This window comes from Monodon monoceros, unplaced genomic scaffold, assembly GCF_005190385.1.
Source record: "Monodon monoceros isolate NGI ecotype Baffin Bay Population unplaced genomic scaffold, NGI_Narwhal_1 Super_Scaffold_17, whole genome shotgun sequence".
In the NCBI taxonomy this organism is placed as follows: Eukaryota; Metazoa; Chordata; class Mammalia; order Artiodactyla; family Monodontidae; genus Monodon; species Monodon monoceros.
This window is the reverse complement of record NW_021703773.1, coordinates 7,643,357-7,659,440: the sequence shown is the minus strand read 5'-3', so window position 1 is coordinate 7,659,440 and position 16,084 is coordinate 7,643,357. Positions and strand designations below refer to the sequence as shown.

General features: G+C 41.0%; 1 protein-coding gene across 1 annotated transcript in view; it reads left to right on the top strand.

Moving 5' to 3' along the window:
* UNC5D (unc-5 netrin receptor D) overlaps positions 1-16,084 on the top strand; it is a 606,988-nt gene that overhangs the window by 346,252 nt on the left and 244,652 nt on the right. The window contains exon 3 of the mRNA XM_029226506.1: positions 4,648-4,791. Within this exon, the coding sequence (XP_029082339.1) occupies positions 4,648-4,791 (144 nt within the window). The remainder of the gene's footprint in view (positions 1-4,647; positions 4,792-16,084) is intronic.

Sequence of the window (16,084 nt, the reverse complement as noted above, 5' to 3'; positions counted from 1 at the left end):
GAACTAGAGCCCTTTTATTAGAAGTTGACCAGAAATAAATAATTTTCATCCTTTTTCTCTCTCCGTTTCTTCCCTCCTTTCTTCCATATTTCTCCTCTTTGAACAGTGAAACATACACCTTCAATTAGTTTGAAAATTCCCTTTTATTCTCCCAACAGGATCAGACCTGCTAAGAGTAACTAGTGTTTCCTATGTGATAAGTAAGGGGATTACAGCAATAACTGCTGTCCGCATTTTTCTCATTTAAACAAATAAAGCTAGGGATCTGCGCTGCTCTGTTACGTTCAGTACATGCAGAGCAATTATTCATCCGTTGCCAACATTCGTCTCTCCGCAACTCAGCCATCCGCAGGGTAGAAAGCTTCTTCGCCCTTCAGTTCCAGAGTCATGTTTTTATCTTCCGTAGGCCTCTTCTCCGTAACAAAGGCTGATAATTATAATCGCACGATAATTTAAAGGGTTGGACTTTTCCGTGCCCATTAGTTACACAAGTTCTCGGGTACGATGCTAGTCTTATTTATGAGACGCCATCTTCTGTTTGCCTGGGATTTTTGTTCCCCTGCAGCATTTCCTGTGAATAAGTTAGCTGCCATCTCTTGAGATGGAGAAATAGAGGATTATCTCTGTACCACTGTTGGAAGAACTTCAGTGCAGGAGCGTGGGGGGAGCTGTCCTGAAATAGAGCCGTTTTAGATGGATGTTTCTCAGGTGTGGTTTCTCGTGTGTATATACACACACACATACATTTTTACATATATATGTATTTATGCATATATATAATACATCACTAGAGAGAGCAATAGTGAAGGTTTGCAAGAGAACATACTATTTAAAAGTTTTATTTTAATCAATAGTTATTTGTTATAGTGGAGAAAAGTATAACAGAGACAAAATATTTATGATTTCCCAAAGGTTTTCCTAGCGGGGATGGTTTGACAAGGCTAAAGACCTCACGTTAGAAGAAAAGGCCTACTCCAGAGAGACACTATACTAGTGGGCATGGTGGTGGCGGGGGCTAGTGAAGTCACTTGTGGCCTTTTAAAGAAACCTGATACGCTGATGCTATCTGAAGCAAAATACACTGTTTGGATAATACTTGGTTGATAATTCATTCTGCTTCTCCAAACCCATGGGGAACCTCTGTGAGGGACTTGAGACTGAGCCATCGTAATGCTGAAATCGTGATTTCAGCATTTTCCTTTCAGCTGTGTTTAGTCTGAATGAGAGGTTGCCAGACATCCTGACATGAATGGGGTGAGATCAGTTTTGACCTTCGTGGTGGGGGTCTGTGGCCTACTGTTACACTTTCCAAAACAATTGTGTGGTTGTCCATGTATAATAACCATGTTTTCAAGTGTTGGATTTGATGCTCTGACATCTTAGGGTCTTGCTGACCCTGGAGGGGGACTGCCCTGCCCAGGGCTGGCTAATTCCTAGACATAGCAAACAACTGGCCCAAGAGCGTGCCTTTCACATGCAAACCAACCGATCCAGAGCTTTATCCCCAACCCCTTCTTTTATCAGGCTCTTACACTGCTGACCCATATCCCCCTGCCCTAACCCAGTACCAGACAAGTAGGGACAGCTCTTCTGTCCCAGAGCCCACTGAAATGATGCAAACTTGCCAACTCTAAATCTTTTTACCCTGCCTCTCTGATTCCTTCCCGTGGAAACCACAATAAAGGCTCTTGCCCACATTCCCCCCTGCCCCCTCTGCCTCCTGACCCTGGTGCTTCCCCGTGTGGCCCTGGGTGCTTTGCCTCTTGTTTCTAGGGATCTGTGAGTGTAAACTTATTCTTTCCTGATGCGCATTTCTGTTTGAGTGTCCTACCTTAGCTCATTAAAACAGGCCGCTTGTACCCCTTAAAACACCGTGATGCCTAGATTAAATCATAGCATATTTTAAGGTTTGGATGGGGAACTCTCTGCTTTATAAATATGATGATCTTGAACCATTTTGAGATGGTGATTATCTTCATTTGCAGCCTAGAGAAAGCTGATGGGTTTAGATATTATAAGATGGAGAAAGTAAAAAAATAATACATATACACACACATATATATACACATATATACACACATGTATAAGTTGTGTGTGTATGTATATATATATGTATAAATTCCACATGAGCTTGAACACATTTCTGACCTTCTAAGCTTATCATGCTTCTTCAGTGAGACCTGATTCCCACATGATTGGCGTATTTTGCTTCATAGGTCTCCCCATCACATGACAGGGGAGCTCAGACATATCAAAGTTACCCCACCTGGAACCTGGATGTGCTGATTTAGGATTTTCTCTCCTCTCTTGCACTATGCAAAGTAGATCATCCACCATTTGTCTCAAAGCTGTGAAATATAAACCAAGTCCTCTTGTCTACAGCCTAGCTCCTTATTTTTGTTTATGCAGCCTAACTTTAAAAAGTCCAATATGGGTTTCACGCTCCAGTCTGCTTTCTGTCCTCACAAACTTTTTTGTAATCTGACTTCCTTTTCCCTTTCCCTTCACCTGCCAGCTCCACCTTCTCCAGGTCCTCTCATTCTCTCTTTTATTTAAGTGCAAATTTAAAAAAGCAGCCGCAACAATACAATAAAAACCCCTCTAAGGCTTCTTTCCTATTCCACATAGGAGGTGACTTTCAGGACTCTTACGTCTCTGACAGGTAAAAGGCATGCTTCTGCATTCTGCAGAAACAGAAGAAATGTGAATTATCAGCTGTCATCAGGATGATTTTCTATATGCGGTACCTCCTACAAATTTAGAAAGTCTAACTCAGATTGTGTACATGGTGATTGATGTGGCCATAAAACTCTCATCACATACTATAAATAACATGTTATTGATTGGGTAGAGGGGAATGTTTCCCAAGCCTGACTAATCCACCTCCGTTCTTGTTTTTTAAATCCTACCAGCACCCAGGATATAATCACATTCCACCTCCTCCACCAACAGTCCCTGGCTCCTTTTGACTATACTGATGGTTCTGTCCCCTGAATTCCTTTTGAAAGTAAAGGAAAAATCATAGTCATGCACCTAATTTTTTCCTTAAATGTTCCATGCATTAGTCTTATTTCCATAATTATGTATAAGTACCTAAAGTACGAGGACAGAGTCGAATTTTTATGAGGGACCTGTGCAAAGTGCTGGTTTGGGTGTAAAACAGATCTAGCTTCAAACCCTGGATCTTCCATTTACAGGCTGTGTGATTATTGACAAATGACTCTCTAAGTCAGTTCTCTCTTCTGTAAAGTGGGATACGGTAGCCTCTGCTACATTAGGACACTGCGGAAATGCAAAGAGTGAATAGGCTAAAGGCTTATGATGCTGGGCACTTAGTGGAGTTCAGTAAGCATCGCCTCCTTCTCCCATGCTGCCTGTCTCAGGGCAGGGCACAGCCTCGGCAGATGCCCATTAGCTGGAGAGAGCATGCCGATTATAAAGGCTGCTCCCCTGTTCGTGATGATTTAACTGATGGTGTTGAGGAGGGCGTCCTTTGCTCCTTGGCACATTCTGTGAGGTGGTTATCCTTCCCAAAGAAAGAAAGGCTGTTAGTCTATGGCTGGAGGTTTGGAAGAAACTCAAACTCCTCAGTGAGAAACACCAGGCAAATGTTTTAACTATTAGATGGGAATGCAAAGATATAGTAATTAAACTAAGACATTGACCTTGGCATTTTTTATCTCATTTCCCAGGTGTAGCCTTAACCCCGCTTTCTGTGAAAGCCTCCCTTTTCTTCACCTCCTCATTCTGTTGCTCCAGGGACCTTCCAGGGTTTTCAAGGCTTCAAGACCAACTTAGTTCAACTTGTCTGCATCCCATTTGTTGTCTGGAGTTTTGGCTTTTCCTTGGATTCCCAGCCGTTCACCCGTCCCATGCATGTTCGCTGTCTTCTCGTTATTCTAAGCCACACGTCCAGAGTGACCCTCTCCTGCTGCCATACCCAGGGATGGGAACACTTCGAAGCACTTGGAACTATGTCCCTGGGGTTGGTTTGTTGAGGACTGTTTAGCCTCCAGAATCCCAGAAATTAATTTGGTGCTACTTTCTTCATGGTAGATTTTACACCAAGAAAGACAAAGAGGGGGGAAGCGGTGGGGAGGGATAAATTGGAAGACTGGGATTGACATATACACGCTACTATATATAAATAGATAACTAATAAGGATCTACTGTAGAGCCCAGGGAACTCTTCTCCGTACTCTGTAATGACCTATATGGGAAGCGAATTTTAAAAAGAGTGGATGTATGTATGTGTACACCTGATTCACTTTGCTGTACAGCAGAAACTAACACAACGTTGTAAATCAACTATACTCCAATAAAAATTTAAGAAAAAACAAACAAAAAAAGAACAATAAATATTTATAAGAGCTAAAAAGAAGACAGAAAAAGCATGGTGTCAAGGTACTGTGAAAATGATTCTATTGTATGGGAACCACATTGGCTGATGATACTTTACACTTGTTCTTTCCAGCCTACTCAGCCGTTGGAATTTAATTAGCAGTAATATATTTTTGTCAAAGTAATTAAAACTTCACCTTGATTAAAAACAGAATGGTTTAATTAACAGGAAGAGGTTGGGCTGGACTTAACTTTCCGTTTGAGAAATACACCAGCCTCAGTGGATTGGTTCTATCTCCTCTGCAGGCCTGAAGGTCCGGGAGGTGTTTATCAACGTCACCAGGCAGCAGGTAGAGGACTTCCATGGGCCCGAGGACTATTGGTGCCAGTGTGTGGCGTGGAGCCACCTGGGGACCTCCAAGAGCAGGAAGGCCTCCGTGCGCATAGCCTGTGAGTATATTCTCGGTGACCTTCTTGTCGTGTAGGAGCACAGACTAGCCTTCCATAGAGCTGAAGAGCATTTGGACAGTCCAGGTGCTCCTGCAGAACAGGGATGAGAGGATAGCAAGACACCATCAGAACTGTCTCCACCTCTACTCAATTCTCTCTTTTAAAATTGTATTTTAAATGTTTGATAATTTCCCCTAGAAGACAATCAGCAAATCAGTTGGGCTAAGAGATTCTGCCTAGGTTGCCAGAATGCAGGTGCCTCCACAATACCGGGAAAAATGGTTTCCGAAAAAGAAAAAAAAAAACCCACGCAAATAGATTCTGCTGTTCATCATGAATGACACAGTTCAAGGGGCATTGATGAGAAAAGTTGAGCAATGACTGTTTACTTCGCCAGCAAATCTGTGAAAAGAAGACATTAAAGATTAAGGGAGTTTTATAGCCTCCTGTTAAACCTCTTTCCTCTGAATCTTAAAACATGGAAATGGGCTTTAAAACTGCATTTTTTTGACCCAAGTAGGACTGAAAAAAAGACGCTTGAGGAAAAAAAAAGAAAGAAGATTGCCTTTCAGGAGAGTCTAAGATTTCTTTATCATGTTTCAGCATCAGCGTTTTTATCATCTCAAACATGTTTAGAAATACACCAACTTCCTTTCTCCTCCTTAAACGTATCTTACCCACCCCATGGGTCCCCATAAAATCTCCTTTGTGAGCCCGGGAGTGTTACCCCTCCCCCAACAAAGAGATGGCGGTCAGAGATGGTTATCGTTTCTTTTTTTTTAATGCTGCTTTTGAGAGTGCCGTGAAGGATACGGGACAAGGGGGATTTATTTAAGGACTCAAGGAATTCTTTGTAGCAGATGTTAATGGTTTAGGGATTAAGAATAGGAGTGAATTGCTCTTTGCAGAGACGTTTATATTTCTTGGGAAATGAAATCTCCTTGTCAGCATAGGCGTTTCACCTTCATTATCCTGGTGATCCGGGAGGCTGTTGCCTGGGTCCTAGGAGACCAAGGAGGACCTTGCAAGCTGCGCTCTTGTTTTAAGAGCCATGGGAAATATTTTTCCTATTGTTATTTCGTTAATTTTAGCCCACAAATACTTTCTGACAGGTCAGTTGAGAAAGGGAATGTGTTTGATTTTATTCTTCCTTAACTAACAAGTCCAGCTTTGTGCTCCTGGCATGGCCTCGCCTAGGCTACCCGAGGTATTGTATTGTAACATCTTATGGAAAAACCTCAACGAACTTTTTGGCCAACCCAGTATTTGATCCTGGTCAGGGTGAGGCAGATTATCCTCTGGATCCTGAAGAAAGGAGAGGCAAAACCGCGCAGGGAATTTCAACACAAGTTCCCTTGATTTCCTTGTCAGTGTCACTTTCCCCTTCCTCTTTTTCCTCTACTTCTTTGAGCCCCACATGACCTATTCTATGAATTCCTATAAATAGCATCTCATTAATCTGTCCGTCTCCAATCTCTGTCATCTCCATACTTGCTCACTTCATTCCTGACTGTCACGTGCCTGCTAGAAACCTCCAGAGGTTTTCCCCCTGCTTATAAAGTTTGGCAAAGAATGGCTCAGACCCATTTTGTTAATTTCCCATAAGCTTTGATCGTGTACAGTCTGCTTCATCCTTCTAAACACTTTAATGTTCTGTGTTTCACCCTCACTTCTCTGCCATGCTCCTTTGCTCCTAGAGTTTCCAGTTGGATAAATGTGTACCCTGGTGGCTGAGAACCCAGATACTGAAGTCCTGTTGGTTTCCAGTTCCTAAATCCACTACTACTTACTGTTGTGATGGTGGACAGTCGATTCATCTCTGTGTCTTAATATTATGATAAAAATAGCTACTGGAAGAGTCAGAAGTATTGATAACTACAAAGTGTTTAAAACCACACCTAACGCGGTGTTAACTCTTATCAGTCATTAGCTATTATTTTATGACATAGTTGATCCTTTGTATCCCGAGCATCATTCACCAGTAAGTGTGTTAATACTTAAACTAATTGAACTGAATTACATTTCTAGTGCCTTAGTGATTTTTCTGTGGCTCATGGCTATATAGACTCTAAAACTCCATTCTAGGCCAGCCCTAGGTATCCAACTCTCCCAAGTATGATAGGATCACAGAATGTTTTTTAAAAAATGGAAAACACTTTTCTATCACTTCCTGCCTCTTTAGAGTCAGCTGATACTTTTGTGGTACTAACCTCGCAAACCTCTTCAGGGATCAAAAAAATCATTTTGTCATTCTTACGTATGATATGCACATCTGAATATGATAAAGGTGTGATTTTTAAGTAAAAAAAAAAAAAGAATATCCTTAAAGCCTGTATTATGCAGTTAGCTTAATATAATCTCTAATATTTACAATATATTTTTAATCTCTTTCTATGTAGCAGGTGACAGATTATTTAAAATTATTTATGCAAGTCAAGACATGATGTGTCATTAAATATTGCATTTGACTTGGAGACCAGTATACATTAAAATGTACACTGAAATTTAACTATGTTTATTGGCATCGAAAGTGGAGGGGAAAAACTGCCTTTAGGACCTTGCTTGGAATTCTTTTGATTTGCTTGCAGGAGGGGAAAAAAAACACCACTTATTTTTGTATAACTTTCATGTTTTATTGAAATAAGAGATTTCTCGCTGCTATTTGCAAGCACTTCCCAGCAAATAACACATTGTACATGAGGATAGTTTTTATTCCCAATAAATGAAAAGCCAAATTGGACATAATGGTCACGATATTTCTACTTTTTAAGATTGGTTTTTGAAGTGCTAAAGACATCTTCATGTGCTAAATAAGGATTTTGATATATGAATGTAGCTAACGAATCTGACAATTGTCTTGAGGGGACTTTGCAAAATTAGTATCATTTTTATATGATTCATTAAATTATTGTAGTTCAACATCAGAGCTCCTTATGCTTCCTGCATTTAACCAATGATCCATTAAGAATTTAACAGTTTCAGAAATGCAGTGGGCAAAACCTTCATGGCATCTGGGCCATCAGCTGAGGGATGTCTTGTCACGATCATGTTAGCTTATCTCTGTAAAAACACCAGGAAGCTCGCTGGCATGGTATCGCTTAGAGATCATTCGATTTTAAAGGGAAACAATATAGACACAATTATTTTATTTATGTCACTCATATTTTTATTGAAATGGACCCACGTGGGGTATCAGTTAACTATGCAGATTCCTGGCTTCTACCCCAGACCTGAGGAAGGACCAGGGAAGCTGTGTTTGTATGAAGTTATCCAGGTGAGTTTATGATCAGGTATCTTTGGGACAGCTTGGTCAGGAACAGTGTTTCTCAAATTTTAACACGTATGCAAATCAACTGAGTTCCTATTGAAATGTAGATGATTCAGTTGACATGATTTGGTATGTCCAGTCCAAGGTCCGAGGTTCTGTCATGTCTAAGGGTTCCCATAGGATGCTGATGCTGCCAGTTGTGGACCCTGCTTTGAGTAGCAAGACCCTGAGAACACCTTTAGGAGCACTATTTGGGAAATACGGATTTAACCCATAGCTCCAATGTCGTCATTAATAGCTGAGAAAGTGATATTCAGAAAGGTTAGGTGGCTTGACCAGAGGTCCCCTGGCAGACATGGAACCAGATCTTATATTCATCCGTTCATCCTCCCTGGGTGCTCTTGCTACCAAGCCGTGTTGATTGCTTTCTATTAAATGGGAGTTTGAGAACCATCATAGAAAGATAAGTTCATGTGCCTTTGAGCATTTCCTTGGGGAAAGCAGTGATTGCTTTCCTATTCCGTTTCTGAAGAAATTGAGTTCCTCCACGTGGTCAAGTTATTATATATATACACATATACATACACACATATATAATACATATGTATAATATATATACTTTATATATATGTTATTATATATTATATATATAATATATATTTTTATATATAAATCATGACTCATTGCTGCCTTAGTGGTCACAAAAAAATCAGTATAGATTTTGTTGTAGTAGCCAAAGTGCCTGTCATCTTCAACCATTTTCTTTTCCTTAATAATTCCACCCTGTGTCTGCTGGCTGCCCATCCAATCACCTGGGGCTGGAAATAGCTGAGGCTCCGTTTCAAAGTGATTTTCTGGAGGGAAAATAAATAAATAAAGCAACCCACATTCACCCCCGCCAGGTTGGCAGAAGTCCATCTGCAGGGAGTGGCTCCTACTGGCCTCCTCTCGTTTGTCTGATTCGATCACGCTGGAGGAAGTCGGGCTGCTCTAGCAACTGTTATTTCTGCCCCTGGACAGTTGTCAAAAGGAGGAATATTCAGTTATTCGTAGTTTTTTATTCTCATGGGCGAACATTTGGCTGCTTAGCTTTTGCCGTTTTTCCCTCTTCTTCATCTGCGTACAAAATGTTTGGCCTCTATCATCACCCCTTGGTCGGGCAAACTCTTCTTTTTTTTAAATAAATTTATTTATTTATTTATTCATTTATTTATGGCTGTGTTAGGTCTTCGTTGCTGTGCACGGGCTTCTCATTGTCGTGCCTTCTCTTGTTGCGGAGCATGGCCTCTAGGTGCACGGGCTTCAGTAGTTGTGGCACGAGGGCTCAGTAGTTGTGGCTCACGGGCTCTAGAGCACAGGCTCAGTACTTGTGGCGCACGGGCTTAGTTGCTCTGCGGATCTTCCCGGACCAGGGCTCGAACCCGTGTCCCCTGCATTGGCAGGCGGATTCTTAACCACTGCACGACCAGGGAAGTCCCCGGCACACTCTTCTTAACACCTGAGCCTTTTCTTCAATACGGGAGTTGGGGTTGGGGGGATGAGGGAAACCTTGGCCTGTTATAGTCACATAGCAAGTTGGCCACTCGAGATAAAACGCAGCAGGAACCCATTGTTCTGCTGATTTTTTAAGAAAAGGAATCTATAAAACATGATGCATCCTGAATATAATTTAAATAGATGGCTTATTTGAGACACTCCTAAAATATCTATACAGTCGTACCAAGAACGAGTGAAGAACTTAGAGAATCTCATTTAAAAGCTATGAAACTCCCTACCTAATTACAGGCCCATAGCGAAAACAGTATTATTTTAATTTGCTTTGGTGGGGGAGGGTGGTATCTTTTTTGAGAACTTACAGGAGATATCCAACTAGACCTCAGTTATGGATCTTGGCTTCATGGCTTTGATAAATAATTTCACCTGTTAAAAACTGTCCATAACGCCCTCTTGATGGCAAAAATACATATAAAAACACACATCGGCACGTGTGTCTGGTGTTCAGTCAGCCTTAACCTCTGTTTTCCGTCTTATTACCCATCATATCCATACAAGCGTACTGGGCTCCAGCTGAGTTAGGACAGCTTAGATTCTGGGACATAGGCTTTTCTTTTTCCTTGATGTGCTCATTATCCTTTCTTCTTCCTGGAGTGTATTCCCAGCCGCATCTCGCACTCCTGCCTTTGTCCACCTAATTCCTACATCCAAGGTCTGTTGTGGATACCGTGTCCTTTATGAAACCTAGTTTAGCAAATCCCTTAATACTAATTGACCTCAGCAGCCTGACATACCGACTGAGCCCTTAAAACAAGGTCCCATCCAGCATCTCCAGCTTCAAAATTGATAAAACCTAAATATCCATCTTTGAACTCTCCTAGCATTTCTTTAGCACTTCTCCCATGGTACTTATTATCATTTTCCCAGAATCATGGTTATCGTGAAGTTATTTGTGGATTGATTTTCCCTTGTTAGATGGTAACCTGCTGTAAGATTCCGTTGCATTGCTCTCATTGTCTTGACCTCTGAGCCTAGTGGGGAGCCTTATCTATCACCTTTGTATTATAGATGTTTGTTTGGTTTGAAAGGCAATCCTATCAATGCTGGATATGGTTCTGTGAAAGGGCATTTGTGAGCTGTGTATCATGATGGTGCCATGGGACTAACATGGCAACTGGTTTTAGCCAATCCATAGCTCACAAGGATGCTGTTATTATAAGGACCGTCTCTGTCCTCCCTGGCTTGTGAAGTACTCCTAATGTTTACTGCAGTAAAGAAGAGGTCTAAAGGGAATCGGGAGTAGGTGAGTCATCACAGCCCTGTGATGTGCAGCATGTGGCCCCCAAGGCGTCCAGCTTTATCTGCACTTCTCCCTTCCTTCCTTTTCAGAACATGGAATTTGTTCAGAGGTTATGGAAATCATGTTATGACCAATTCTCAGCACCTGGTAGCAATCGCACAAAAGTTTAAAATCCTCCTTCCTCTTCTCTTGGAAGAATGTGGCCAGAGTGAAGAGAAAATACTGTCTACTTGGCCAAAGGTTGATCTTTCTTCCCTTTGGACTGAAATTTACTTCTTTGAATATTACTGAAAGATCTGAGAGTCCAGGCCTCCTGATGGAGTTGCACACTACACAGGAGCATCTAGCCAAGGAAGGGGATTGGTGTTGAGATGCAGCCTGCATTCCACTAGGCAGGAATGCCCCCCAGAGCATGGCTACAACCACATGAGGGTAGGGACTGGTTTTTCTTGCTGCTGCTTTATAGCCAAGACCTGTGTTCTCACAGGTGTCCAGTTTACAGAAAGGTGCCACATAGGCTGGTGGCAGCAGAACTGGGTACAAAATTTGTGGTACCGAGTGCAAAATGAAAACCATAATTCGAAGACACATGAACCCCAGTGTTTATTGCAGCACTATTTACAATAGCCAGGTCATGGAAACAACCTAAATGTCCATCGACAGATGAATGAATAAAGAAGATATAGTACATATATACAATGGAATATTACTCAACCATAAAAAGGAATGAAATTGGGTCATTTGTAGAGATGTGGATGGACCTAGAGTCTGTCATACAGAGTGAAGTAAGTCAGAAAGAGAAAAACAAATACCGTATATTAACACGTATATATGTGGAATCTAGAAAAATAGTACAGATGAACCTATTTCCAGGGCAGGAAGAGAGATTCAGATGTAGAGAACGGACATGTGGACATAGGAGGGGAAGGGGAGGGTGGGATGAATTGGGAGATTAGGTTTGGTATAAATACACTAGTATGTGTAAAATAGATAGCTAGTGGAAACCTGCGAGATAGCACAGGGAGCTCAGCTCTGTGCTCTGTGATGACCTAGATGGGCGGGGTGGGCGGGGAGGAGGGAGGTCTAAGAGGGAGGGGCTAGATGTATACATATAGCTGATTCACTTCGTTGTATGGCAGAAACTAACGCAATACTGTAAAGCAATTATACTCCAATAGAAAAAAGAAAAAAGAAAATGTGGGTCCCCTTCTTCAAAAATTAAGCATTTCAAGACATCAGTATTAGACCATTAAATCAAGCATGGGGCCCCGTTTGACTATACTGGTCCCACACCCATGAAGGTGGCCATAATGGCAGTAATGGTGATGATTCAAGAAATCACTTTATATGTGTAATGCTATTATAAAAAGGAAATAATTGGCCTAGAAAGGCTAGAGACGTATTCAAACTGATTCCACATGGAATTAGAGACAAGATTATTCTGTTTTTCCTCCAAAGCCAGAGGCAGCATCACGGGAGCTAAGTTTTAAGATGGCACATTTGGGGTAACTAGAAATGCCCATTATGGAACATTATTTCTATGGCCACATTCTCCTGCAGTCTGTACAGAGGCAAGCGAGGGATGTATGTCTGGTGGCAGTGATACTGAAGAAGGAATTACTGCATTGGGTGAGTAGGTGACTAATAGGGTTTTCTTTAAAAAGTTATTTTGACATAATTCAGACTTGCAAAAAAAATTGCAATATAGTACCAAAAAATTCCCTTAAGCCCTTTACTGACAATCTTCAAATGTTAACATTTGACCATATTCGCTTTGGCATCGTCTCTTTCTGTGTTTATCAGTATATGTATTTGTATGTAGACAATTATGGTTTATTTTTTGACTTGTTTAAGATTAAGTTGCAGACATGATGCTTCCTTTCCCCAAGTACTTTATGGTGTATGTTTTTAAAAAACGTATCTTCTGACATTACTGTAGTATATTTATCAAGAAATTAACATTGATACAATTCTATTATCCAATCTAAAGACCTTATTCATCTTTCATCAGTTGTTCAGTAAGGTCCTTTATAACAGTAACAAATCCTAGATCATGGCTTACATTCAGTTGAGAGATCTCTTTAGCCTTCTTTAATCCAAATAATTGCTTGGTCTTCCCTTATTGTTCATTACACTGAATTTTTCAAGTGTAAAGTCAGTTATTTTATATAATGTTCCTCAAATTGAACATGTAAAAAGGAAATAGCAGTCACCTAGAAGGGACTGCCACTGGTCAAAGAGATCATCGTAATGGTTGTAACTCAAATAAGAATCCACGAATCTACACTGGTATATTTTTTAAATGAATATAAAAATAAATGGAGGGAAAGAGACAGCTCTTCCTTACAATAAATGAATAAATGTAGAAGGAATGATGGAAATGGAAAATTATTTAGCATCTCGTAAAGTTAATTAAGACAAGTGTCATTGGATGCTAAAACCAGTGGCTGAAAGTTTTAGGAGTAACAGGATGTTTACAGGATCGCAAAGTATCTCTCCACAAGATACTGACGAATTACAAAGGGGGAGTTAGTAATTTAGCAGTAGAGAATCCTGCCATATACCACCTTAATCAAGTGGTCACAGTTGACATCACCAGCAATGGGACAAATCCACAAATTACTCCTGATGGGATAGAATGAGAAGATAGCGTCACTTCAGTGATATTCCTCCCAAATATAGTTCGTCTGTATTTAACCATAGGAAAACATTGGACAAACCTAAAATGAGGAACATTTTACATAATTGGTCATTTTTTAACTACACACGTCTTTCACAATGCCAGCCTGGGGCTGGGGTGTTCTGTGGATATAAGAATCCACAAGATAGACAAGCTACATCCTTTTGAAAATCAGTGGTATTCCCTTTGAGGTCAGTAAAATATAAACAACACAATTACGGAAAAAAACTTTCTTGAATTGTGAAGACGCAACTTGAAACGTCCAAGCCATTTGGTGGATGCCACATCTTTTTAGGCTCCATCTATAAATGCCTTGGGGATATGAATTTATCCTCCTCTGTCAGTGGGGGCACTTCAGTCAAAAGTATGAGTAACACCGAAGTATAAGAGATTGTGATTCTATGAACAGAGTAGGGTTATTTCTGTGGAATTGGTAGAAATTATGCTACTTTTGCCTAACGTGTACACAGTTGAGTACATCAGCCTTAAAGATGAGAACTGCTGGGTAGTAGTGCATTACTTTACAACATATCCTACAGTCAGTGATGAAAAAGTTCTCCAAATAATATTCCTTCATGTTATTGATTGCCAACTATTAGTTACTGAGAAGAATTTGTAGAAATATGGCCACCCCCTTTTTAGGAAATCTCAGTTTATTCAATCTGCCATTCTTGTGAAATAAACCTTAAACTTCCTGGAAAATGGCCATTTCTCTAAAAACCTCAGTGGAAGTTTAATAGGAAGAGGATATAGATTTTACTTCAATTCAGCTCTCATTTTCTCCACCGAAGAAACCTTCTGACATAATATGAGCAGACGATAAGCAAACAAAACAAAACGAAAAACACAAAACAGAAATACAGCATATCTTTGAGGACGTTTTTAGCCTAGTGATATTATTCTTAACTTATTTAATATCCCTCTACCAGGATAAGTAAGGACAAGGGTGTGCATTCTAGAAACTTTTTAAAAAGTGTCAAAGAAATGCTAACTAAGGTGTGGAAGTGTCGGACAGCCATGAATAATTGTCTACATGTTCTAGATAGCATGGCAATAAATAAAATCCCATCCTTTCTTTTGAAGAGTTTATACTCTGGCGAGAGGATAGACTTATCAAACAAGTTCTTTCGAGGGAGCACGGTTAGATAAGCACAGTCTGTTTCAGGAGCTCACCAGAGGTTCAACTTATGGATCCTAAAGGTCTGTGGTATACTTCCTGAGCTAATTCCTTAGGAAGAAGGAGGGTTAACTTAATGACCCCATGTTCAGGTTAAGGAGAGAGTTTGAGTTGCAAGCACAGAAAGATGGAACAGTAGGGAAAAACTACATGGAACTATGTGGGAAAACAAGGAGATGGAGCTACCCAGGGAGAAGTAGGTCAGATTATAGAGGGTGTTTGAATTCTCTCCTAAGGTTTAGATTTATTCAGCATGTGGTCTAGGGCCACTGAAGTGTCATAGCAGGGTGGTGACGTGGTCATATCTTCAGACCCTCACCCCACCTTCCCATTCAGCCACAGAGATTTAAAGGCAAGTAAAACTGAAGGCAAGGAAGCTTCATGCCAACCTGTGAACTGCTGACGGGACTTGAACTTCTGCTGGGATGGTACATGTTAAAGGGGAAGGGGCAAATTGGAGATTCCAGGAAGGTGAAATTACCAAGACTGTGTGGCTCCTTGCATGCAGAGAGGTGAGAAGTGAGGTAGGAATTGAGGAATTACCCCACATTTGGGACTTTCTTGATTTTGGGCTACAGTGACTGAATTAATGGTGATTCCATTAAATGAGGTTATGATTAGAGTAGAAGAAACTAGTGTGCAAAACAAGATACTGAGTTCGGTTTTTGATCATGTTATGTGGGAACTACCCATGGAACATTCAACGAACTCTTTTCATCATGCAGTTGTGTTTATGAGCCTAAAGCCCAGGGATCAGCATCAAACATTAGAATTGGGGCTTCCCTGGTGGCGCAGTGGTTGAGAGTCCGCCTGCCGATGCAGGGGACACGGGTTCGTGCCCCGGTCTGGGAGGATCCCACATGCCGCGGAGCAGCTGGGCCCGTGAGCCACGGCCGCTGAGCCTGCGCGTCGGGAGCCTGTGCTCCGTCCGCAACGGGAGAGGCCAGAACAGTGAGAGGCCCACGTACCGCAAAACAAAAACAAAAACACATTAGAATTGAAGGTCATTGGCAAGTAGGTGGTCATTAGGATAATAGATCTCCATCAGGAAGATAGGAGGATTTTATCTGAAATACTTAAGATGGTGTCAACTGAAAAAAATACACAACCTAAAAGTTGAGAGTTACCTTTTATTCAGCAGACTTTCTGAGGACTTTAGATAAATGCTGAGAAAAGTGTTCTGAAGAGCCAAGGGGGAAGCCACGATATGTAGAAGTTTTTGCAACAAGAGACCAGGTAGTCAGAACATCAAAGGATTACTGTTAATAAAAAAAAACCCAGATATTTCAGGTTAAGGAATTTAGCGCTTTTCTATGTATGGGAAGATGCAAGAGTCTGGGCTTACTGAAATCATTCCTTTGATACGCACCTCGG